The sequence below is a fragment of the Rhinopithecus bieti genome, unplaced genomic scaffold (genome assembly GCF_001698545.2).
Source record: "Rhinopithecus bieti isolate Rb0 unplaced genomic scaffold, ASM169854v2 scaffold_23303, whole genome shotgun sequence".
NCBI classification, from domain to species: Eukaryota; Metazoa; Chordata; class Mammalia; order Primates; family Cercopithecidae; genus Rhinopithecus; species Rhinopithecus bieti.
Window position 1 is genome coordinate 1,549,023 of NW_016810922.1, and position 27,882 is coordinate 1,576,904.

At 33.7% G+C, this 27,882-nt stretch overlaps 1 protein-coding gene across 1 annotated transcript in view; it reads left to right on the forward strand.

Moving 5' to 3' along the window:
• The window catches only part of HMGCLL1 (3-hydroxy-3-methylglutaryl-CoA lyase like 1), a 154,152-nt gene that overhangs the window by 76,008 nt on the left and 50,262 nt on the right, over positions 1-27,882 (forward strand). Inside the window, exons 6-7 of the mRNA XM_017893240.1 lie at positions 12,851-12,914; positions 16,414-16,602. Coding sequence (XP_017748729.1) covers positions 12,851-12,914; positions 16,414-16,602 — 253 coding nt within the window. The remainder of the gene's footprint in view (positions 1-12,850; positions 12,915-16,413; positions 16,603-27,882) is intronic.

Here is a 27,882-nt window from a genome sequence, read left to right on the forward strand (position 1 = left end):
CTTCCCAGGTGAGGCGATGCCTCGCCCTGCTTCAGCTCTCGCTGGTCAGGCTGCAGCAGCTGACCAGCACCGATTGTCCGGCACTCCCTAGTGAGATGTCCCCAGTACCTCAGTTGAAAATGCAGAAATCACCGGTCTTCTGTGTCGCTCGGGCTGGGAGTTGGAGACTGGAGCTGTTCCTATTCGGCCATCTTGCTCCGCCCCCCCGATTTGTTTTCTATTTATAATTTATTTTTCCTGTCCTCCATAGTAAGTCTACATGACTTTCTAAAATTTGAAATTACTTTTGTAATTAAGATAAATACATATCATGTAAGGACTATATGAGAAAAAATTAAAATCCAAGATAATATATTTCCAAAGACATAAAATAAAGGATATCTATTTTTCAGGCAAAAGTTACACAACCACAATCAAAAAGGAGAGATATGCTATCGGTTTCTCAATTCAAATATAAATAAGTTGTCTCAATTTCTTTTTTTGTTAAATAAAGAGAAAGATGAAGACCCTATTCTAGTTCAATATGTGTTTAAAGTGTGGAGTACAAACTTTAGAATAAAGCAATTCTCACTGGACAGTTAAAAAGCATGAGACTATAAGAAGTAAAGTGCTTATGTGGCTTGCTCTTCAAAAATAGGAACGGTGTTTTTAGTGTTGAAAGATGGATGCAAATATAAGTTGTAGGAAGTAACTTTCTGTCTCTTGTCAAATGGAATAGTTAATATAATTGGGCTAATAAAAATCTTAAACCCTCTTAATACTCATTGTTTGACAAATAATATTGCCTCATCAGAAAATGACAACTTCTAATCGTGCTGTGGCTTAAAAGCTTTCCAGGCTTTGATAAACAAGAAGTGACCCACGGTCAAACCAAATGAGTAGAGTACAGTGGAGACTTTAGTGTAGAATTATACTATAGATACATGTATGTTTTCCAATGTGGATTTTGTTCCTTTGGAGTACAATTCCTGAATTTTCTGAAACACTATCATTTTCAGAAATATGCCTTTCCATATTTGAGTTCAGTAGCTATTTGTGTAGTTGAAAATATCTTCTTCCTCCCCACAATTTATACAAAGTTGAAATAAGATTTTATTTTTACTGGCAATCTCGATTTTAGGTATTCACCATTGTAAGTCATAAGCCATTAGTACCTATTTAAGGAAAGGAGCCATGCTCAACTTGTTGAAACTGCAGTAGATGCTTCAGCATGTCTTGCATGGCAACAGCTGCATCAACATATACTTGATAATCATCCAGAAAATTTATGTCATCAGTTGTCAGCTTTAAAGGCCATAAAGCAGAACACATTTTATAAAAGCTCACTAAAACTATTTCAATTTTTATAAAATAGTAAACTTTCACATAGTCCAAATAGTAGCTTTTATTACAGTTATGAAGGCTATTGTTAAATTCCGCCACACACGCACTGAAACACACACACAACACATGCATATGTACACATTTTTAACACATGCTGAGAACTGTACATAACATCTGGGGCACATTGTGAAAAGATACCATGCCAAATCAGTGACATAAAATGCAGAGTCAGCTAACTACTGGCACATATACATTATATGTGAATGCAAAATGAAATATCCGCAGTTTGGATTTTATTATTTAATGTGCAGTCCATGTGACTTTTAAAAAATCTAGATAATTTTCTAATAACTGTCTAAATTTTAAAAGGTTAAGAAGGCAAAGAAAATAAAAGCCTATGACAAATGTGATTATTTTCCTTTTATCAATCATATTTATTGAAAGAAATATCTATTGGCTTCCTAAGATCCTTTTTAAATTGAAATTCTTCAAGATAGGAAGTAGTGCTTTAATATATAAGATGTTCAGAATTTATTATTTTTTGTCTAAAGTGATTATCAGCTTCTCTTTATTGAAATGACATTAATCACATGCTCACTTTTTATGAGTGTTAATTTAAAAAGAAAATTCTCAGTAAGTTGCCATTATTAATTTCATGGTTAAAATGATTATAAATAGAAAGTATAAAATTACAAGGTCAGCAGGTTTGTATATTAAAGCATAAACCATGAAAGTTTCTTTACATAATCACATCTTATACTTCTCATATAAAGTGGCCTGGAATCATTTGATTTGTGATTAACCTTCTGAAAGTTTATACTGGAAGTTCAAAGAAGAGTATATTTAACAATTTTCATAGGAGCCACATAAAATTATTAATTCATCGTTTTAACAATTATAAAATTTTAAAGTGAATTGTAACGGGTTGATTTTTTTTTCAACTAATATAGACAAGCATTGATTACTTTTAGATACAGAAAAACAAAGACAATTGTCAGGTGTGATAATGTCATATTTTAGTCATAATTTATTAATAAAATGAGCTTAGTATTTAGGAGGAGGTAAGGAGTCAGATTTTCCTAGAACTGTAATTAATCTAGGGTTTTCATTTTATCCATCTCTTCAGCTACTATTTTTCTTACTATTGACTTTCTTCTTATCCAAAACCAGTGAAATTTAATTTGGTCTTAAATGCTTCCAAAAGGGATTGCATTACATATAATCATGAAGAATTTCTTTGATGAGAGATCCTCAATGTAAGGAACTTCTTATTTTTTTATTTCTTATTTCTTCTTATTTTTTTTTTTAACTGGTTCAGCTCTGTATGATTCTCGTCCTTTAAAATGTCAATCTTCCCAAGTGCCATGAAGTCAGGGCACAGTATTCTCCTTCAAAACACTATTTTTTCCCTTTGAGAGATAATTTATAACTAAACACATGTATTCAAAAACTTGCAACCTACTTGCTGAGTTAGCCAAATCATCTAGGTCACATTGCATTGAGTTTGTGTTTCCTGTTCTCCTTGTCTAATGTAGAATCTCAGTATGGACTCAGATCCTGACCCTGAAGATAGCAGTCTTATTGAGTGAGATAATGAGTCTCCTTATTTGGGGCTCCATTTTTAAGTACACTGTGACTAGTAGCCAGCATTTCTTATGACAAAGCATCAAATCCCTTCCATTGGATGATCTGCCTCTATGGTGCACTTGCATTTATAGCATCATATTCTTGTAAGTGGGCAGCAAGAAGCTGCCCGCAGAAGTTCCTTTCCAAATTCTATTGTTCAGTTGAGGCCTAGGTCTGGAAGAATGATTCAATCATTATGTACCACCAAAATATGGTGCATAAAACTCTAAAAATAAGACATATGTTAAAGCTATTTTCTTTCATACATATGGTTTAAGGGTTTATACTTTTTAAGCTTTATATATTATTCTGGCACTGCTGTGTGCCAGAATAGCACATACCCAGCAGCAGTTAATATTTGTAAGCTGGGTTTGTGCAGTTGTGTCTAACTAGCTTTCATTTAGACATTTTGAGGTAAGAATGTGTTTAATAATTTCTCATGAAATTAGCATTAATACTTTTTCGTTATTAAATATTCTCTTGCTAGAGTATACCTTGCCATACCTGGGCAAGAAGTAGAATTGTAATTTAGGCAAATAATTTCAAGAAAGTTAATAGTGTCCCTAAGGTGTGAAATTAATTCAGCACAGATAGTGGTTGAATGGTATATGTTCATAGTCCATATAGTCACTTACAATAATTTAAAATTATTGTTTATATGCTTTTTCTTTCATTATATATGATGTCAATGTGAAACAAGTATGTAACAAAGTGAATTTAATAAATATGTAAAGAGAGTTGTACAACATATGAAATAGAAAAATGAACATTTAGAAGGTTTTATCATGACATTAACTTTGCTATGAATTCCTTAAAAGCATTTAGAAATTTACTTTTTTTTAGAAACACTATTCATATGAAATTAGAACACAAAGCATACCTGGAAGAAGTACTCTGAATAAAGTTCGGAAATACTAAGCATTCGATAAATTTGTATTTAATCTTATTCAATGGTTTCAATATAATTCAGTAGAAAACATACTTAATCTTAGGCATTTCTCAATTAATTCAAAATTGAATCAAAAATTTATTTTAAAAATGTAGTTAGGGATTGAAATGGGTCAAGCTCAGAGCTCTACCTTGGAAATATCTAATCAGATTCTCCCAAAGCATTACTCAACATGTTGAGTAGGGTTACATTAAAATTAAAACAGTAGTGGAGGTAAAGGTAAGGGGAGAATTCATGGTTCACAAATTTGCGGACACCTGGATTAAACATCGTTATCCATGTTAACCAGGCCTTCCAAATATAGGACTTCTTTAAACTAGGGCTGGAAGACGGCTGTGTTGGACTGAGTTTCTCAAACTTACTGATCTTTGGAATGCCTTTTCCACCTATCATTTCATGTGGTCAGTCCTCTGAAATTCTCACTTCTACACTCATCAATCAACTGTACAGACAACCTAGAAGCTAAATATTTTGAGTGGATAGGCCAAAAAAAAAGTGGCAATTAAAGTTTTAGCACTAGATCAAACAGGCAAAATTAGTTTCATTTCTAGTAGCTGAATTTAACATTGATGCTTTTTTATTGTTTTTAAAAGCAGACATGCTATTGAAGTTTATAAAATAAAATATGTGGGAGCTATGAAACGAAATGTCTTTCATATTGAACATAAGAGAACAAACTGCACAGTGATGTAGGTTTCAGGTCTCAGAGATTTAAGTGGATCATTAAAAATTTGAGAGCTTGGCTAGTTAGAGACAGAGTCAAAAGCCGGGAAATACAGGACGCTGAGAAAAGTCTCTGGAACTACATTGGTTTAATTTGGTGAATAAAATAACATTTTGTACATAATCATGCTATTTAAAAGAGAGACTATTTTACAAATCTCTCCTGAAGAACAAACAATATAAGTCATCATAAAATGGAATCTGAAATATTACCCGAAGTGTCTGGCCCAGATCATTGGGAACATATTCAGATTTTGAGTTGGGTTCAGTTTGAGGGTTTGGGGAGCAGGGAGTCTGCCATGCAGGTCCCATTTAGAATTGTCCCAAAGAATACTTACAGTAGTCCCCCTTGTCTGCAGGAGATGTATTCCAAGACCCCCAGTGGATGCTTGAAACTGTGGATAGTATTATACCAAACCCTATATATACTGTTTTTATCCTTTACATACATATGTATAATAAAGTTTAATCTGCAGATGTAGCCTCTCCAGTAATTTTTGTATATTTGAGTCCAAACCTATTCCTGAATCTGTGTTAATACCCTTTACCTGTTAATACCATTGGGGTCACCAGTTTCAGGAGATCCCTTGCTGAAGTCTTACAGGTTCAATGCTTTCTGGTACAACACATGGTCCTCAGTCAGAACATGTTTTCTGTTCATGTTTTCCACACACAAATTTAATGTCTTTCCCATCTTAACTAAGAGCTTATCACATACTGTGGCTGTGATTTTTGTAGTTTGAGGTACGACAGCAAAACCAGCATGAATTTATTTTTTCCTTCTTCACAATTCTATTGATAGGAGTTTAATATTCTTACCATAGATGTTAGCAAGCTCAGCATACAATATTTTTTTAAGTTAAAAACTTTCCTCATTTTACTTAAAGGATGCACTTTGCAGATTCTTTTTGGCACATCTAAGTTGCCAACTTCACTACTTTTAGGCTTTGGGCCCATCATTAAGTAAAATAAGGGTTATCTAAACACAAGTACTGAGATACAGTTGATCTCATAACTGAGAGAACCATTAAGTGACTAATGGGCTGGGTGCATCTACAGCATGGATATGCTGGTCAAAGGGAAGAGTCACATCTCAAACAGCATGATATGAGATTACATCATGTTATTCAGAGTGCCCTACAATTTTTAACTTGTGAATTGATTATTCTGGAATTTTCCATTTCTTATTTTCAGACCATGGTTAACTGCACGTAACTGAGACTGCAGAAATTAAAGGCTACTCTACCAGTATGGGACTCTTAACACCTTACCACATGGCTCTGGGTGGGACTGAGGCCATTTAACTAAAAATTACTCCAAGGATTCATCATTTTAAGAGGCAAAAACACAAAGGATCAAATGAGGTAGTTTATCAATTAGAGTGGAAAGACAAATAGAGCAAAAAGGTATAGAAAGTTTTAAAAGGTATGGCAGAAAATAAGATCAAGGTAAAGATAATTTAAAAGTTAGTCTGAACCAGTCTCTATGTCTGGCTTCCCAGGTCTGAGCTTGTAGTGTGGAAATCTGAGCTTGACATAGGAAGCTTTCTCATTGTAAACAGCTCATTTGATGTAGTAGAAAGACCCAGCCTTCAAGTTGGACAGACAGTTTGGTTTTAAAGCCTAGTTCAGCAGTTTACTCTATTTGTATTCTGCAACCTATTTAATTTACTTGAGACTCAGGTTTTCCCTTGGTAAAATGGATTTATTGCGGAGATTACAAAATTGTAAGCAAATGTCTAGCCCCACATATGTTTAAATATTTTATACAGCAACTTTTCCAAGGATGAACAGCTGAAGGAGGTTATGCCATTTTCTTTCCAAGAAAACCCTAAAATTCTAATTTGAATTCTAATTTGAATACAAATTTACTTCTTAGTTTCATCAGGAACTAAGCAGATAAATTAATTAACCTCAGGCATATACAGTTTTAGGAACAAAACTATATGTAAAGTAAGATATTACATGAAAATTTTGTTCTAAACTTTGCATATATTTATAGAGAGATCACAGTTTATACAGAAGATATTTTTAATACATGGTATTCTAACAGTAGGCTTAGGAGAAATAAAATCAGTCAAGTATTCTAGAGCAAAAATTGAATCTTAGCAGAATTACTCATTGATGCCATGCAACAGTCTTTAATTTTTATGTTATCCACAGTGATAAATATATTACAGGCTCTCAAAATGTATTGTTCATTCACTTAATAATAATGGCATGTTGCTTTGTGTTGCTTATAGAATGGTGTATTCCACATGAATGTAGCAAAGTAGCTCCTATGTTTATATATCTTAATTCCCTTTATTTGAGATTACATGTAATTTCATCACTCCTGGCATTGTTATTTTCTGAGGATAAGCAATAGTTGACTCCACTCCAAATGTTTGTGACATTTATACATGGCTTTTATTTATACTTTTTGTTTCAATTTTTGCCAGGATGATTGGAGGAACATGGGATAATTGTGAGAAGGTAGGCTGGGATAAGGCCTAACTGTAGATTCTTTTTCGTGATTTAGTTCTTCTAGGTAAGGTTATTAAAGACTGAAACACTTCAAGTCTTGTTTTATATCATGTTTTCACAGACTGTTAAAAAATGACCTCAACTAGCACAAATACAAATAAAACAATTCATATTCATTTCCACAGGATTTATTGTAATGCTGTGTTTTTTGTTAATTTTAGCAAGACTAATTTCAATATGATTGATGATTACTATGCCATCTGAATAATGTTTAAAAAATGGATTTCAAGTTCTGATCTCTCAGATATGTGCTATTATCTCTGGTTACAGGATTTAGAACATAAATAACCCTTACCTATTTTTTTACTTTAAAAATTAGGAATGTCTTAGACAAATATTCAGAAGGTGAAAATGACATTTTAACTGACATATTTGTGTATTAATTCATACAAGAAATAGCAATTGAATATAGTAGGCACTCAATATTCACAGGTTCTACATATAGGGATGACTATGAATCCAAAATATTTTAAAATAATTTAAAATAAAATAAAATACAATATAGCAACTACTTACATAGTATTTACATTGTATTGGTATTACAAGTAATCTAGAAATGATTTAAAGTATATAGGGAGAATCTCCCACAAACACTGAGGGGCACCTATATTTGTTTTAAACAATGTACTGTCTTGTGATACCATGTGGGCTGTGAAAATGAAAATTTAGCATAACTTCAAAGAGTTTTAGCAGACTGGGAAAATATAATATGTTCAAAATAATTATTGTACTGCCAAAACCAATAAGATAAGAGAGATTCAATAAGATTAAGAGAGATAAAGATACATACTATTTAATTTTAAAGTAATTCTAATCTCTGGGGTGATTTAGAGAAATTTCATAAAGAAGTTACCAGTACAATGAAGTCATTAAAAATATATGAATATATGGAAACATAATCAAAATAACGGCTTTTTCAGGCAGGGCAGGGAATCTACAAAGAGCAAAGACACAGTGAAGAGAAATCTCAGGAAAGGTTTGGGTAATAGAAAGAAGTTTACTTTTACTGAAATAAAGTTTTTGTGGATGTATAGTAAAAGAAAGGTAGAAGGTTAGATTGGAGTTTCACAGATTGCTAAACTTGAACACTAGTTTATTCAGTAAAAAATAGCAAGCCATTAAAGATTTTCAAAGTGGAAAAATATGTAATCGGACCCATGCTCTAAGAATATAATTTTGACATTAGAAATTGAAGCAAAATGGAGAGACATGGGACTAGAAACAAGGAGAGCACTTAGGAGAGGGTTCTTGGGAATGGTTCTGTACACTCAAGCTGCTGCTGGCAGAGGCTAAATGCCGCAGAGGCTAGAGGGGAGGAATCAGCTAACCTTTGGTTATGGAATAAGTTCACAAAGGTGACCATCAAGTGACTTAGCAGGACTGACCCTGAGAATAACTATGTAATTTTTTTTAATGGCAAATGCAGGAGAAACAGGTTTATGTGAGAGAAATAGGGATGATGACCACTTCAGACATGTTTAACTAAATATGCTATGTGAATGTATCAAGCTTGTAATATACATGAGGAACTTTGGGGTTGATCCTGGGGTTATGGGCATAATGGTGAGCGACAGGGACTATGGAGGACTTAGCTAACCCATAGACCGACTTTTCCATTCTCATTACACACAGAAATTTTATAACTTTTAAAACATATCACCTAGCTCAGAAAAAGAAAAAAAAAGTCTCAGGTTTCATCAATGAAAATGTGGTAATCATGTAGGCTGATACCACAGAAGCATATGGAGGTATCTATCCCAGAAAGAGTACCTAGTAGTGTGGTAATGGGATTTTAATATCTACATGAGAAAAATTTGATGTTCTGCTAAGGTATGAATTTGGAACTATGTCTTGGAGTCTGGCAGCACCTCCTTGCCAATGCACAGTTATTGAGATCCATGCCAGCTATTTTTATGGGTTGTGGATTTGTGACACATGAGTATTGTGGAAACCCAAATTGAGAAATTAAGGTAGAAATTTGTTCAAGAATTGATAAATTCCACAGGGTAAGGGCAGAAAGCAATCAGATTCTTTTGATAGGATCATTTAAATAATTCAAGATGCTCATAGAATTCCTACAGAAACTAAAATCACCATGAAAAGGCACTCACAGTAAAAACTATAAAGCACATGAGAAAACAAGCTAACTTAAGACAAGGAAAACAAACACAGGAGACAACAGAAAAAAAATTAGAGCAGAACAGAAGGTAACAGAACAACCTGAAAATGATTATAAATTAACCATGTGAAATGTTCATAAAGGCAAAGGAAGACCATAAGAACAGATCTTTACAGAAAACAAAATTAGTATTTGACAAAACGAAACATTATAAGTGGAAATATACTCATTAAAATACAAAAGCGAATGGATTAATTGAACAGATTACATGTAACCAAAGGGAACAGCAGATTAAGTGCAGCTTAGCCTGTAATTAAGATTTGAGAAAATTGTAAGAATGAAGCCCAGAAAAATAAATTAATAGAAACTGTAAAAATGAGGTTAGTAGACAATGCCTAATAGAATTTCCATATGGAGTAAACAGAGAAAATAGATACGAGAAATACGTTTGAAAAGGTAGTACCTTGAGAATTTTCTAGAAATTAGGAAAAGCACTAATGTTAATATTGAAGAAGTATAGCAAATCCTGAGATAGCTAATAGTAAAATGCAGATAAGACAGAAACAGATAATCCCAAAAACAGTAGAGAAAAAAATAGATTACCATAAAAGAATTAGCTTGACAGTAAAATTCCTATCAGCAATAACTGAGACCAAAGACAGTAAAATAACATATTCAATTTGCCAAGATAACTGTCAACATAGAATTTTATACCTACTCAAACTATTGTTCAAGAATGAAGATGAAATAAAACCATTTGCTGACAAAACAGTCTGCAACATCTACCATTTAGACTCTTGCTGAAAGAACTACTAAAGTATTCAGTTAAGTCAAAAACATTGAACCAGAAGTAAGGGATAAGATGAAAAAAATAAATGGAGCAATAGGAGTTTGCAGCTTCAGAAAAGTAGAAATTATTTGGAATGGGTCTGGGTAAAACTTAACCACCAGGCAATCAAAGCTGAACAAAAATATTATGGCATAGTAGTGAGGAAATTCCTGAGATTAGTTAGATACTGTCAGGTCCATGTAATATAACTTTTTACACAAAGGAATCAGTAGGGCAATCCAGGTGACGCACTATTGCTAATAGTTGAGTGATTTTTGATGTTGACAGTATAATAGAACTTGAAAAATTATATACAAGAATATATTGGTGGTTGGATTTCATTCCCTAGGTTTCTGGTTTAAATGTTTAGGAACATATCCTAAGCATCAGTGTTTGTCTTTTTTAAAGCACCAAGGTAATTCTGTGCAGGCAAAGTTGAGAACTACTGTAATAGATTGTTAGAGAAGAGCAGAAGTCCAGAAGCTGGCTTTGGCCACTTGTCAAAGAAGAGAATTCAGTTCATATTCATGATGGTAGAGGCCTTTTCTCACTCAGGAAAAGTAGCTTGACTTCTTTAGAAAGGGTTGGCAAACTTTTTCTGTAAAGTTCCAGATAATAACGTTTTAGGTGTTGTGGGTCAGATGATTTCTGTTGCAACTGCTCAACTCTGCTGTAGTGTAAAAGCAGCCATAGATAAGTATGCAAACAGATGGGCATGGCTGTATTCTAATACAATGTTATTTGTAAAAGAGCGATAGGCAGAATTTGGTCTCTGGGCCTTAGTGTACCAACCTCTGCTTTAGAATGTTAAAGTATACAGTTAAGGGAACATAATTGAGAACCATTGCTTTAGCTTTGGAGAAAGTAGTCCCATGTGTGACTAGATCAAAGCAGTGTTCCCTCACAAGATAGGGAAGAGCATATGAACATGAAATGCAACAGAGTGTGAAGATCGCAGAGACAGAGGCATGGAAATGTCCTGGAGGGAAAGTGTAAATAAATAAAAATGCCCACATAGAAAGTTAAGGTTCTATCAATAAAGTGGTAGCTGTGGCCAAATAATAATTTAGAAATGCAGGAGAGGTTTGTTTTGTTTTGCATTTGTTTTATTTTGTTTTTCACATTTAGAAGGAGAACATGTAAGTAAATAGCTTGGATTTTCCATTTACTCACATCTAGATGCTTTGGATTAAAAAATCAATGTATTTATATATTAGCATGTTATTGTAATCATTACATTTGTATTAAAACTTTTTCTCCTTTTCCATCCTTAGCCACCTTCTCCAGTGTTATGTTCATTTAAGAACATTTTATTTTCACACATCTTGATTAAATTTACAGATTATCTAAAACATAAACTTAGATTATAGTGATTGGAATAGCAGAGCGATGAGCTTCCTGTTCAGCATAACTTTCAAATTTTACTTGAATGTATCCCCTTTTATCCTTTCCTATCCCTCATAACTGCTTGAATGGCTTATAAAACTACTCAATACTAAAACATATTTTAATTGACAGTTTAACACTTCCATAATTTCTGTAACCTAATTTGGTTACATCTTCGAATCAATGGCTATGTACTGAATCATTGAATATGTATTTTATTTTTCTACTCCAAAGACTGTTAGGAATTTCATAGTGCATCTTCCAATCAATAGCATACTAGAATTAAAGAAATAGGATATTATCTTGTGTTTTTGCCTCTACCTTTTCTCTGGTATCTGCTTCCACTGCCCCCACAGAGTTATATTTCTGGGAAAGAAATCTGATCTTGCCACTACTTTACCTAATAATTTTCAGTGCCTCAAAACAATTTTGAGTGATCTCAAAGTCCAGACAACTTGGAATGGCATTCAAAGGCTCTGCTTTCTAAACCCTTTCATATTGTAGCCCCCGTATTCGATCTCCAGCCTCATTTCCCACCATCCTTCTATCTTTTATGTAGCTTGCTTCATTCATTCCTAAATATCATACTCATTATGCATTATTTCAGTACAAGAATTGTAAACATCTCTGAAGTAAGTTTAATAAAATGGTATTGATGTTGAGCTGGAAATAGCTAAAGCAGCCTTTTCCTAAAGCTTAATTATTTAAGATTAAAATGGATCTTTGTCTTTGCAGGAAAAGCTTGACTTTTATATTAGAATGAGTTACTGAAGAAGCTTATGGAATATCTTTATTCTGAGCCTTCTAAACACATTAGACACTCTTCTGTTTGGAATGATTTAGGTAAACCCATGAGAGAGGGAGAAAAAATGAACTCTGAGGCTATGCCCAGTTCCAGGACCTTTGGATGATTAATGACTGTATCTAAATGAGGCCAAAATATCCAGATGAGAGTAAGAAGAAAAATTCAGTTAGTCTTCTACATGGTCTCCCTGTATGTTTCCAAAGACTGGATATTTAACAGTTGGGTGTATGTAATTATTTAAATAAAACCATATATTTCACTAGTATTTTCTGCTTTGAATGTTAATATGTTGCTATGGTATGAATAACTTTACCAGATAATCACTTACTAGTTATTCCCATCTGTCATCGAATACATGTATCAAATTGTAATTATTATAGAAAGATAAAAATGTGAGTTGATTGAAAATGCTTCAAACTTTATTTGGTTTGGTCTAAGGATAAAATAATAATAAAGCAATAGTGCAAAATAAATTTTCCTGATGCAGTTTTGACTAATTCTTGTTATAAAATGGAAATGGCTTATTTACCATATGCATATTTATAAGGCTCTATTTTTAATCTAGGTATGTGTCTTGTGCTCTGGGCTGTCCATATGAAGGAATTATTACACCGCAAAAAGTAACAGAAGTAAGCTACATCTCCAGCTTTTTTGGTTTATGGTAACATGATATATATTATTTTTAAAAGTGGAGTTTCTTACTGTTCACTGAATCTGCATAGCATGAAGCCATAGATTAAGAGATGAGCCCTGAAGACATATTTGATCACTTAACTAATAGTTTCATTTTAACACTGAAGTCCTATACATTGGCTATTACTTTTCAACGTTAAGGGACAGTTGAGTCCTACAATTTGGGTGCTCAAAGGTGGAAGGGATGAAAGTATGAATTTTGTTTTTCTGTGGTTATAACATAGTGAGTGGCCTTTGCAATCTCCATCAGAATGTCAGGGCAGTTTGAGGAGAAACCCTTAAACTTTGCCTTGGTTGCTTAGGTAGCATCCCTATTTTTCTCCTGCATACTTTGGCCCATTATATCAGAGTATACACTACTTTTGTGTTTTTGTCCTTTTGTGATCCTGTAGATCTTACTGCTGTGATTAAGTTGCTGTTTTTCCAGAACAATTTTACAACAATAGATTATAGTCATTAAGGCCCTGATTACTGAAGTTTATTTTCTTCCTGTCCTTTATTATTTATTTATACCAATGAGTACAAAATGCAGTCTTTGAGATTATATTAGATTGTCTCAGACATTTATTTGTATATAAAGTACATTAATGTAGACTTGTTTTTAAGGTTAATTTTGACAAATTTAGTAATTTGTCAAAAATTTGGCACCAAAGCAGTGAAGATGGCCTTATAAGAAAATCCAAATTTAGGCAGGATAAACTTTCAGTTTAAAGCCATTCCTCTTTTGTGCTTTCATTTGAACTTTTGGAATCTACTGCAGATTTTTCAAATGAAAACTATCCTTTTATCATTATTTACACAAGATCCTTCCACACAGAGGCACATATACTATAAAATAACACCATTCATATTTTGTAGATTTTCACTTGCATGGGACCCTTCCAAGGGTCTAACATTAATTTGCATTCACAATTGTATATATATATTTTTAAAGAATACCTCCAAAGGGTATGACTTCAAGCTGGCCCCACAAAACCTTGATCCACCTTTGCTTACCAGCAGACTTGCTTTATTCCTTTTGCTATGCACCACATAGGAGTGAACCACACACACCTTGGGTGAGGATCTCCATTTCTGTACCCGAATGCCTAAGGTGCTACTGCAGAGTCAGGTAACAGGAATAATTCAGGGCCAGAAACCTTAAAGGGGCCTTTTGTGTGATTCTAATACATTTTGTGCTTAACTCACTCTCTTCTCTCTGAAATTACTACTTCAAACTTTGATTACTCTGTTCACAGTTTGGTCCTTCCCCTCATTGTCTCCCTCCCCAGTTTTTGCTTTCTCATTACACTGTCCTTTGCATTTAGCTTTTTCCCGACCTGGAATGTTCTTTGCATTTTATATGTCAGCTGCCTGGAAGCCATTAACATTTGCATTTGATATTCTTCCTTGTACATTGTTCTCAGATCCTTCCTTCTCACCCTCTTCAACGAGTTAGCAAGCACTTTATAATAAAGCTTACTTTATTTCAAGTTGTCACATAGGTTAGACTCGTTTCTTTGTTTGAAAATTCTTATTTTAGCGAGTATTTATTCCTCAGTAGGGTTGACTAAGATCTATCCTCACTTGACTTAAGGATCTGTATTAACATGAGCCATGTCAGTATTCATTTCCCCATTATATCCTGGGACCTAGCACAGCGCCTGCATAAAATAGGCATTGAAGAAATACATATGAAATGAATGAATGAATCAGTATTACTTACCAGATTGTGTATCAAATGACTTTTATACATTCTCATTTCATTTTTACAACCAAACACGTCATTATTAAAATTGTTTTATCGTTTTTTTTTTTTTTTAAGAACAAAGTAACCAAGGCTTAGAAAATATGCTAAAAGAAGGTGTTTTGTTGTCTGTATTCTACAGATTAGGGATTGAGGCTTAAGTAGGCTAACCTTCCACCCAGTGTCACATGAGTAGGATGAGTGGGAGCTGAGATTTAAATTCAGGTTTCTCTGATTCCCGAACCCATGTCTTTGTCTAAATACCATGCTGCCTTTATGCATTCATCTTGCTCTTTGAAAGTAACATTATTCAGCTTGAAGAGATCTTGTAATTTGCCTCAAAGTATATATATCTACGAGCCAGAAAAATTAGGCCAGAAATATTAAATGACTCTACCAGTTGCAAAGCTACTTAAGGAGCTGAAGTTAATATAGTTGATCATTGAACAATTTGGAGGTTAGGGACCCCACACTCCACACGCACAGTCAAAAATCTAGATATAACTTTTGCTCCCCAAAACTTAACTACTAATAGATTACTGTTGAGTGGGAGCCTTATAGATAATGTAACCCACCAATTAACACATATTTTGATTTTCGCTATCTTGAAACGGTGGGCAAATGTAGCTGGAGACCTCAATCTATGGTGCATATTGAGCAATTCAGCTTTCTCTTATGTCATGACTTTTTTCTGCTTCTTGGGAGCACTTCCAGCATCACTAGTTGCACTTCTTATGAGTTTCATGGTGTTAAGGTTTATGGTATTGCACTAAACATAATGAAAAACACATAAGAACTGCAAGACATCACATTGTACTGTGATATGCAATTTACTGGAGAGATGAACTGTTCATATAGAGATGATTAGCATCACCAGGATTTTGAGCACACTGGAATAGCACTAGGAGGTGGCTACAAAATTATTACAGTAATACAGTATGTATCACAATTTTATGCAGTTACGATTTAGTATTGAATTACATGTACATTTCTCTTAAATGAGAATGGCACTATCTACAGTCTGTGTGCATGTTTTGATAAATTTCAACTTTTAAAAATACATTTGTATTATTTTATAGTAAATGAGAAAAATAGATTAGTATTAATATATATTTTATATATTCATGACATACTTTTTACTTTTTTTGACATTTCTATGCTATGGGATTTGTCTGCAAGTTTTTTCAAACTGTTGAAAATCTCCGAAAAAAAAATTAATATGATTATTTAAAAAAAAAATTCATGTACAAGTGGATCCAGAGTTCAAACTTGTGGAGTTTAAGGGTCAGTTGTATAGATATCTTTTGACCCCTAAACTAATAGCTTGAGAAATACTACTTCCAAAGTAAATCTGTAATGCTTTGGTTTGATTATAGTGTTGAGAAACATACGCCTCCCATAATTGACATTGTAGCTTGTAATTTCATAGTGGAACAAATAGCTGGATAAAAAGATAAGGTAGATATGACTCTAAGGCAAACTTGAATATTAGAAAAAGGTAATTGCAGTAATATCAAATTCTTTTATAATGTTTAGAATAAGCAAAAAAAAAAAAAAAAAAAAAGACCAGAAAATACATTATATATTTTTCATGGACATTACTGGTCTTAGTTGTAATTTTTTACCTTTAGATGATGTTAGTTGTGGCACAAGAGGGTTTGAGTCTCTTCATTTCCATTATTTTACTAGCACTTCACCTTTATCAACAGGTGTCTAAGAGATTGTACAGCATGGGTTGTTATGAGATCTCTCTAGGAGACACAATTGGAGTGGGAACTCCAGGAAGTATGAAAAGAATGTTGGAAAGTGTGATGAAAGAAATCCCACTGGGTGCTCTTGCTGTTCACTGTCATGACACCTACGGACAAGCCTTAGCAAATATCCTTACGGCCCTTCAGGTATTTTGTACTCTTTGTGTGTTATGTGTGTACATAGGGTGTTCATCTTTATCTGTAATATAAACATACTGAGAGTTGTATTGTTACAATTTTTATAAAATATTATGAATCTAATTTTAACCAGTGTCTTCACATGACAGGTACTTGGGAAATATTTGTAAATTTCACATTCTTTTTAGGGCAATGAAGATCTCTTATTAATTTGATTTGATAAAATCTGTAATCTGTTCTTTTGAAAAGTATTAATCTTGGTAGAGTTATGTCTGCTTCTCTTCCCATATTCTGTCAACCGTAACATTTAATAGACTGAAATACGATGACATTTTAAGCAGTGCAAAACATAAAAATAGTAGACTATCATAATCATGAAACTAATGCTTTGGTGATTTCATGCTCTATGATGGGAAGATATGGTGCTGAAATATAGTATATTTTGCTTAAAATGTTTTTCTGATGTTGGCAAGCTTACTTTAGACAGAACTTATGTTTTTTAATCAAGTATATTTCATTATATGATAAAGTGAAAAGATCTAGAAAATTGGAAGACTACGAATTGCTTATTACATTCTGTGTTATTTTAAATATATTCATTTGAAAGAATAGATATAAGTGGCATTAAAATAGTATTATTTTAAAATTAATGTCAGGTTCTTAAACGCCGCTAAAAATGATTTGTTTGATATTCTCAGAACCCAAGATTTTGACAACTAAAGATAAGACTATATAAAAGTTTTCTGGTTGGAGGCTGAAAACCAATATGTAAAGCTTAATATCACAGTCCTAAAGTATACAGTTGGTTGGCAGAAGTTAAAAAACAATAGGGATATCAAGTTCCACAAGGGCTTATTTTGACTTTGTAACATATGTGAACAAATCCTTATTTATCGTCTGGAAGCAAGAAAGGAACATTCTATTGAATCAGAGAAAAGAGAAAATGTTTTTTCATGGTCTTTGGGGCATGGGAATTTTTACAATTTTCCCTCCCTGTGTATTCTAGTTTCTGAAACATTAGAAAACTAGGCAGCACTTCCGGATCCTGTGTTCAGCTGCAACTGGAAGTTATTAAGTGTTTCTGAAGGGCGCTCTCTCTCTCTCTCTCTCTCTCTCATTTCTCTGTATGAATATATCTTCTATATTTTAATACTTTGAGTAATCACTTATTTGTGTAGCGTACTTATTATAGAATGAATGACAGTTTAGCTCTTCAGGATGAAGGGCTATAGAACAAGATATGGAACCTCAAACTTCTGCTTCTGGACTATATCTGCCTCTTGAAAATGCCCAAGTAAGAAAACATTGCTGATACCCCTATGCAGTTTGAATGGTTAAGGAAGGCCTATCTGAAGAAGCAATTGTTGAAATCATATCTAAAGAATGAGAAGGAACTAATCCTAAAATGGTGTGTATGTGTTGTGTGTATGTGCACGTGTGTGAAAAGAATGTTTTAAGCTGATGAAACATCATTTGAGCAAAAGTCCTTGGGGAAGGAGAGGATTATGTCCTAGTAACTAAAAGAAGACTAATGTATTCAGATAAATTAAGGTTTATGAAATTTGCTATATTGGTTGAACTGCATTGTCTCTATTTTCTGAGAGATTTGGACTGAAATTCTGGTCCATTTTTCCATCTTATAACAGCCATACAGGGGACAGGAAATAACCTTGGGCCCAAGCAGATGAGGAACATGAATGAGAATATATGTAAGGGCAGAACTCCCCAAAAGACCACACCCCCAGTCAAAGGGTGAATCAGCAAAAGATCCACCCCATAAAGGCAGAGAGCAAGCATATTCACGTCTCATGGCTTGGCTATGAGTAGAGGAGAAATTGGACATATCTCTTTATACTACACAGTGTTTTGTAGACCTTCATGTGGGTTTAGGGTTCAAGTTCACATACCTGCAGAACTGGAAAGACCTAAGCAGATGAGTTACTTTCAAATGCTTATGGGTTAGTAGCACTGCAGGTGCCAGAAGAATATTCTTATAAAATATATATTAATATATAATATATGCATATATTATATGCATATATATATTACATATATATGAATATATATATATATTTTTTTAAGGAACAGATCTTCAGCTTACACTAAACTATTTGAGATCTGTGTGTCTGCGTGCACACATGCACGTGTGTGTGCAGGGGAGAGATTGATACTGCACCCCTCAGTGGCTCCTGTGATAAAAGAATGTCTGTCTAAGTGTCAGGATCTAAGGATCTGTGTTTTCTGTTTTCCTACCATATGCAGAAGCTCTATTGTGTCCATGGGACGCTGGGGCAGAAGGGAAGGAAGGGGCCTTGGAAAGCAATAGTATACTCTGCGTTACATTGCCCCAGAGCTTAGTTTGTAGCCACAGTGTAAATACATGGATAAGAGAGTAAAAGTGGCTTGCATAATAAGCAACATTGATATAAGGCCAGAGAAGCTACTATAAATGAGTGATTGAGAAAATGGTCAAAAAGCAGAGATGTAGAGCTTTCTGTCTATTCCGCCGTCAGCAGGCATAGAGTTCGATAACGCATTGACATCATAAAAAAGATATATACACAACTGCTTTCTTGAAACTGTATGTAACTGAGACAGTGTTCAAATGTTTTGAAACGTTTATGTTTATGAAAGACAGCCACATGTAGTACTGGAATGTCACTGCAAACACACATGTGTGGACTGGTCCTGAGTGGCGCTGAGTGAGGTTTTCACCAGTGCTCTCTTCTCACCCCTCTTCCAACAACAATAAAAACACAATGAGCAGGTTTAACTTTAGAGGAGAAGAAAATATATTGAAGGAAACTGTCAGTGTTTGAATAGAAGGAGAATCAGGGAAATCTAACTTCATTATGAACAGGGCCAACCTTGGCTTTAGGAAGCAGAGGCCATACTTTATTTTTTAAAAATGGAATCTTTGAAGTGGCTTCTAGTAAGATCGGTGGTGGATATGGACTAGATATCATTTGCTTTAATTTAGGGGTGGAGAAGCAGTTTACAGCGCTTCAGACTAGAAGTTAATATTAAGGCAAGCAGACATGTAATAAGTGGAAACTTGGCCACAATGATAGGAAACAAATGAAAGTTATAAATGGAACGTCCCCCTCAGTCTGGAAAGCACACACTAATAGTGTAGTAGAGGGATCTGAGGGATCTTTCTTGGGTTCCTGGGTTTTATTGTTTTTTTAAATTACTTAAATATATGATTTATGGGACCAGAGATGGTTGTATGGAATTCAAGAATAATTATCATATTATTTAATATAGAGAAATTATTCTGAGCATGTCGATCCCAGTGTGGGATATTTATAATCCCTCAAAACCAAAAGAGCAAGAAAATGAGGTGCCAAAACGTACAGCAATTTTAGTCACGGAAGAAATGGATGTGGCCCAATATACTTTCGTAATTTTAATGTAAAATTTAGCTTCACCCTTCTGCCAAGTACCTAAGTAAAAGGCCAGTTAACAAACTGTTTAATCTAATTAGTTTCTCAGCCTATGTTTTTCTCCACTGAAATGAGGAAACAAATGAGATCCAATACTGAAATAACAGCTACACATTGATTGGTAGCACAAAGACAAAGAACAGGCAATATTTGGATTTCTTCTGAAGAAGCACTATGTGCCTTTTCTCTTAAACTTAATAAACTTTAATGTGCCTTTTCTCATAATGTTTTCATATGCTTACTGTTCTCTTTTAGAAAACCAAATTGTTTACCTAATTTTACATCAAATGCTTTCAGTTTTAGATTGACTCTTAACAAACCATGTTTAAAAGCCTCCAAATAGCAAATCTTTCTTCAGAGAATGTTTTTTAGTTTCTCAAGAAGAAATTTTAAAAATTCCCATTACTAGCCAGATAAACCTCTTTGTTTCTCAGTTCTATATTTGTAAGAATGGACATACGATGTCTACTTCCCTGAGTTGTGCAAAACTGAGATGAGATACAGAATTTCTAGAATGATGCCTTGATAACAGTACACGTGGTTGGACTGTTGGATTTTCAAGTGTGTATAACCAAGGTTCCCAAGCCACAGAAGTCTGAATGAACAAAGATGAACAAAGTGCCTTTATATGTATTTTTACAAGTGGTTGGATTGTTTATATCAGTGGTAAAAAATGGATAAGCCTTCTAATGCTTTTATTAGTTTTAGTTCATCTCCAACATCTTTTTATTAATATAAGCATCTCTCTGATTTTGGCAATAGGTGATCAATTAGTTTTTGTCTTTAGGGATAATATAATCTTCATCTATTTCTAGATATCCACAGGTATAATGGATAGTTGGAAAAAGCTGTTTCTGAGCTACAGAAAATTTTAAACTGACATTCAGTTAATCAACATTTAAAAATAACACATATAAAAGTTCTGATTCTACTGTAATAAGCTAAAAATGAAAGTAGTTAATCTTCATGCAACAGACTATACTTAGATCATAAACTTGAAGCTCACCAAGAAAGTAAACACATCTAAACCCACCCTGCCACTCCCACAGCACTTCATCCATGCTGATCAAATGGACAAGTAGTAGAAAAATTGATTGTCAAGTGTTTCCTGAGTCAGAAAAGTAAAAAGGAATGAACACTGGGTTCATCAGTAGAAGGGTTTTTTGTTTGTTGATTTACTTTTTAATCACAGTTTAACAGTTTTTTGTTTGTTGTTGTTGTTGTTTGTAAATCATTGTTAACACACTTAACATCAGCACAATTAATTTACGTTGGTAAATTAATTGGGTAAGGGTAATGGGTAAATGGTAAAGGATAAAAGGGTAAGCATAGGGAATAACATACATTGTGATCTTTATTCCCACAAGTCACAGCTCACTGGACCAAAGAAACTCTTTAACACATGTCTGACAGTTATAACATCTTTTTGGGATCCAGAGGCTGAAAAGGTCATAGGCAGAGTCCTGGAGTTCAGATATACACAGAGAAGTAAAGTCGAGGCTCATGAAACTGAGAGATTCCAGGATGGAGAATATGCCTGGTAGCTTTTCACTTTCCATGGGGCCAAGTGTTGTAGTTTTCTGCTTCATATTCTTAAAATTCTCCAGTGTCCTTCTAATGGGTACTTCTATTTTTTCACTGACTTTTCCACTATCCACAGAATACAATATTGGGATAATTGCATATCCTCATATGCAAAAGAATTCTGTTACACTAGAAGATAAATCAAAGTATATGCTCATAACCTTTTCATGAAAAATTTCTTAGATTCAAAACAAATATAGTTAATCAAAATACTTTGTTTGCTTTTCGTGGCAATTTTCATTAAATTAGCGTGATTATAGTAATTCCAAAATTAAAGATATGGATGTTTCTTTGTTTTTATCACTAATTGCACCTAGTATGACATTAATCCTAGGTTTCAGCTGTTATTTTCTTCAGACATAATAATGTGAGTTTAAAATCAGTACAACTCATTCTGGTTAACTTTTACCTTTTAAAAAATAAACATTCTTCATTTTAAAATGATTTTTTCTTGTGTTATCACCTTCAAGAAAAGAAAGCCTTATCTATTAATACTATTACTAGTTTCTTCTCAGTCTAATCTTTCTTCTTTTGGGGGCTTAAATTTGGCTTTTATAGTATAGTAAGGATTGAGTCCAGAAAATGATATGATTCTTCCTTTGGCCTAAGAGATAGAAATTTCAAAACTCTCACTACCTTTTTGATCACCTCTTACCCATTCTGTAAATGTCTCATCTTATTAATCTTGTTTTCAATATGTTGTTTTTAACCAAATACTTGTCGCATATTTCTTAACACATATGGCCTTAATTTGGAAATTTTGTTGTTATGCCATGATGTTTGCATAAAACACATCAAGCTTTTTAAATTTCTTTTCACGTTTCTTCATTTTCAAATTTTTCTCACTTGAAAGTTCATATTTACAAGGAAGTTTTATGCACATACATTCTTGCCCCTGAATATAATGTAACACAGACTTTTCCTTTGGAACATTGGTTTGAATTGGCCAGTGTTGTATTGAACATAAACTATTATCACATGACTGTTTTTTTAGCTTAATGTAATATCACCAGTTAATGGTTATATGCCCAGCCCTTAGACACACCACCCCCAACACACACAATTAGAAGCACTTATAACTCCAGCAGCTCAAATTCAGGAATCTCTTAGCTTTATTAGTTGAATAACTTTCTCATATATTGCCAAAATGTTTCTAACTCTGGGTTTAGACTAAATAGAAGTAATATATATTGTTAGATCACAGTGACTAATTCTTATAAAATTACTTCTCAGTTTAGAATACCAGACTTATTTCATAGTATCAGTGAACATTAGGTTAAATAATGAAAGCCAATGGAATGGAGGATGTGGAGAATTTAATAATTTTAAGTCAAACAGTTGGAACCCTCTTCTAGAAGCAACAAAGTTTTTTTTCCATTTACTTATATATCTGTCTTCAATAGAGAGCATAATATATAATATAAATTATTTCCATCAATTGTGACAATTTATAATTATTTTATGAATTATTTAAAAATACTAATTTAACCAAAAAATGTTTATTGGTTATCTTCTGTGTAACAGTCTCTCTGCTGTGAGGCAAACTGGTTAACTTTAAAAAAGCATGATGAAGCACCATCCTTTTCCTCAACAATTTTTTAATCTATCAAATAAAATGTGAAAATCATGTCAAATTGCATAGTCAAGAAGTCAAGTTGTATTTATCCACATTCTAAATTTGTTGTACTGGCTTAACTTTAAAAACATGTGTAAATATGATTAACTGTAAGAATCATGCATGGCTTCATACTTCTACTAAAGACTTTTCAGGTTAAGTAATACTGTTTTATAAAAATTGTGTCTTTTTCTAATGGAACTTTTAACAGATTTCCCAAGAAATGTAAAAATCATAGTACCCTCTGTCCTGCTAGCCCAAAATTATGTTATACATTTTATTTTCATCCATTGTATTGAAAAATTTTCTATTCTGCTTAACAGTTTATTTACCTTATATACGAGTGTATGTTTGTGTGTGTGTGTGTGTATATATATGCATATGTCTAATTCAAAGAGTGAAGTGGTCTAGTATTAGGAAGGATACATACAAGAGTAAGCTCAGGTTACTGACCTTGGAGAGTTTCCAGTAGGAGCAGAGACAAACTTAAAGTGTCATAATAACCCAGGGGAGATGCGTGGAAGCAAACCTGGGACGAGGTATTTCTTCTTTTTGTCTTTTTTATTTTTATTTTTTAATTTTTATACTGAAGACAGTAGACAGCTACTGGAGATTTTTAATCAGGGATCATTTGATTAATGCTTTGTGTTAGAGAACTTAATCTAAATTTTATTTAGAAGATGGACTGTTATGATTCTGGGTACTGTAAAGATCAATGATAGACTGGATTAAGAAAATGTGGCACATACACACCATGGAATACTCTGCAGCCATAAAAAAAAGCGTGAGTTCATGTCCTTTGCAGAGACATGGATAAAGCTGGAAACCATCATTCTCAGCAAACTATCACAAGATCAGAAAACCAAACACCGCATGTACTCATTCATAAGTTGGAGTTGAACAATGAGAACACATGGACACAGGGAGGGGAACATCACACACTGGGGCCTGTCAAGGGGTAGGGGGTTAGGGGAGGGATAACATTAGGAGAAATACCTAATGTAGGTGATGGATTGATGGGTGCAGCAAACCACTATGGCACGTGTATACCTATGTAACAAAACTGCACGTTCTGCACATGTACTCCAGAACTTAAAAAGTATATATAAAAACAAAAAAACAAAAAAATCAACAAAACCGACAAACTTTTTCTAGACTGACCAGGGTAATTAAGCAATAAAAATAAATGAAAGGCACACAAATTGTAAGAAAAGGTCTGAAGACCAGAGACCCAGAGACTAAAGAGAACACTATTGCAATAGTGTTGCTCCTGGTGAAAAATGGTGAGGGGAGCTATGGTCTGAATCTTTGTGTTTCCAAAACGTTTATCTTGAAATCTAAATCAACCAGTGTGATGGTATTAAGAGGTGAGGCCTCTGAGAGATGATTAGGACTCCCCTCATGAATAGAATTAGTTCCTTCATAAAAGAGGCCCAAGGGAATTTATTTGCCACTTCTGCCATGTGAAGACATGGTAGGAGGAAAGAAGGTGCCAGGCACCATCTACAAAGCTAAAAACAGCCCTCACTAGATACCGAGTCTGCCAGCACTTTCATCTTGGACTTTCCAGCTTCTAGAACTGTGAAAAATAAATCTCTGTTATTTACAAACCACCCTGCTTATGGTACTTTGTTATAGCAGCCCAAACTGACATGGGGGGAGATAAGGTGGAGGAATCATATGAGATAGGTTATTCCCATGCAGAAGCAGTGAGAGTAAGAATTGCTTGTGAGTGTATGTAAGGTGAGGGTGATAAAAGATAAAGGTTTGGGAGAAGGACAGTGAGTGATGACTCTAAGGATGCAAGTTTGGAAAATAGGTGGATGTCATTAAAATATCGACCTTTCCAAGGCATTGCCAGTTTTATGAAAGCAGATGCAGAGACCCGTTTGCTAATGATAATAATCCATATTTTATGAGTTCACCTTCCACAGGGTCACAAACATGCTGCAGAGCTGCCCTCCAAAATATTGTGGGAGTAATTTTTAGACGTATCTCAGCCTCTTGAGCAAGTAGACTTCTGGAAGGCCTGCCTGCCAAATAAAACAGTGTGTACTATGAAACCTACATTTTACATCTACTACTTTATTGTTGACCAAAGCAGTTGTAGTGGAGTTTATTGGCTTGTTTTCCAATAATTATTGGAAAATATTTTTTAAATATTTAGAAAATATGGAAAATTACAAAATATAGTTACTTGTAATTCTACCGCAGAGGAAACATGCTAAATTAGTAAAATTAGTATTAATATATAAGTATTACATATATATTCATAGACTATAGTCTCTATACACACATACATATTGTGCATGTGTGTGCATATAGGTTATAGGAATAATGAGGTGCATGTTTATTTTGCTTAATATACTATGATTAGCATTCTTGTTATTGAAACCTTTCCAGACATGGTTTTTAAAACCAACATAGCATACCCTTACATGTGTGTATGTTAAATGTGTATGTTAATTTAACTGATCCCACTTTTGATTGGGAGCAGTTATTTTAATATAATTTTAATGAACATTCTTATTTCTAATATTTTAGTCATCTTACTTAGAATGTATTTTCAGGGAAAAGGTAGGATCATTAGAGGTTTTTTGATATATTATGTAAGTCAAGGGTTTTTAGAAAGGCTATTTCCAGCCTATACACTCACTAGGTTTATATAATATTGCCAAATTCAGCAAACCTCACTTAGAGATGATATTATAATGTAAAATGTATGCCAACTCGATTTGCATCTGATATGCCATTTTAATTTCTATTTGCATTTGTTTTGTGGGGCTGAACAGTTCTTTCATATGTTTAATGATTATTTGTATTTTTTAAATTAATTGTTTTTCTTTGTCTACTCTGTATTGGAATGTTTTTTCTCACAGATTTTAAGAGCTATTTATATATTATCTCTTAAATATTAAGGTATCTATCTAACATATGTATATATATATGGTAGGATTACTTTTCAAAGCTTGCTTTTGTGTTTTAATGCATATGTGCTTTACATTTAAATTTATTAATTTATTAAGAAACACATCTTGAATGCATACTACCATCAGATACTGTTCTAGACACATAGCCATGATGAAAAGCATTGTCATGTCTTCAAGTAGCTCACATTCTGGCAGGGGAGTATGGATGATTAAAAACACCCCCCCAATACACACATACACCTAATATAGAAGTACAGTTTAGAGCATATTAATTGGTGATAAAAGCTATGCCAAAAATAAAGAGAAAGTGCAGTAAGATACAGAGGATGGGAAATTTGGAGGGGTGGTGAAAGGGGACAGGTTGCAGTATTAACTAAATGGTCGGGAAGGCAATTTTAAGAAGAGATGTAAGCGAAGAACTGGAGAAGATGAGGGTATTACTTCACTTCACAACTGAGAACAGAACATTTCAGTCTGAGGGAATAGTTAGTCAAGATTCTAACATGTGTTCAACAAACACCATGTGGCCAGTGTGGCTGGAGATAAGTGAGTAAGGAAGAGAGTAAGAGAGGATCCTTGTAGGCTGTTGTAAATCCTTTGGCTTTTTCTTTGAGTGAAATGGAAAAAAAAAAAAAAATTCAGGGTTTTGAGCACTCCTAGCTTGCATTTCAAAAGGGATCATTGTGACTGCTCTGTTGAGACTAGACTGTAAGGAGGGAGTAAAATAAGAATCAGGAGACAAGTTAGAAAGAATGCAATTGCAACAGTCCAGGAAACAAATAATGATGGTTTGCTTAAATGTGTTAACTATAGAGGTAGTGAGCATATTCTAAGTATATTTTTAAATTTGAATTGATTTCATGATGAATTAGATGTAGAGTTTCTAAAAGGGAAAGAAAATGATCACAAATACATTCAAGTTTTCACCTGAGCAACTGGAAGGATGAAATTGCCATCAACCAAAATGGAAAAGGCTGTAAGTGGACAATATTTGCGGGCAAAGGTTAGAATTTCAGTTTGGGGCATGTTATATTTGCGGAATCTGCCACACATAGTTGGAGCTTTTGAGTAGACAGTTGCATATAAAAGAATTGGGAGGGGATATGAAGTCTTCACTGAGGATATAATAAGCAGCATATAGGTCATATTTAAATCCAGTAAACTGTACAAGATGATAAATGGGGCACCGAGACATTCCATCCTTAAAAGATCAGAGTAGTTTGAGGAGACTGAAAATAGTGATTTATGAAGTAAGAGAAAACTGAGAGTCTTGAGCCCTGGAGTCTAAAAAAAGGGTTTCAAGAAGAAAGAGGTGTTAGATGCTATAAATGGGTCATGTATGATGAGGACCAAGGATTGTCCACATTATCATCCCTTTATGGCTTCTGCTTTTGGAGTTATGCTTAGAAAGAACTTTCATACTCCAAGAAGACGTACATGACTACCTATCTTTTCTTTGGCTTCATTTCTTACAATAAAATATTTAACCCAACTGGACTTTATTTTTATTCAAGGTGCAAGATAAGAATCTATTTTCTATATAAATACATTTTTTATCCATTTATTACCTAACACATTGTTTCCCCACTAATACAGACTGTTCATCCATGACACATACTGTGTTTAAATTGGGTTTCTCTCTGGAATTTCCATTCTGTGATAATAATAGCTGATATTAATAATTTTTAAAATGTCTTTTTTTTTTTTTTTTTTT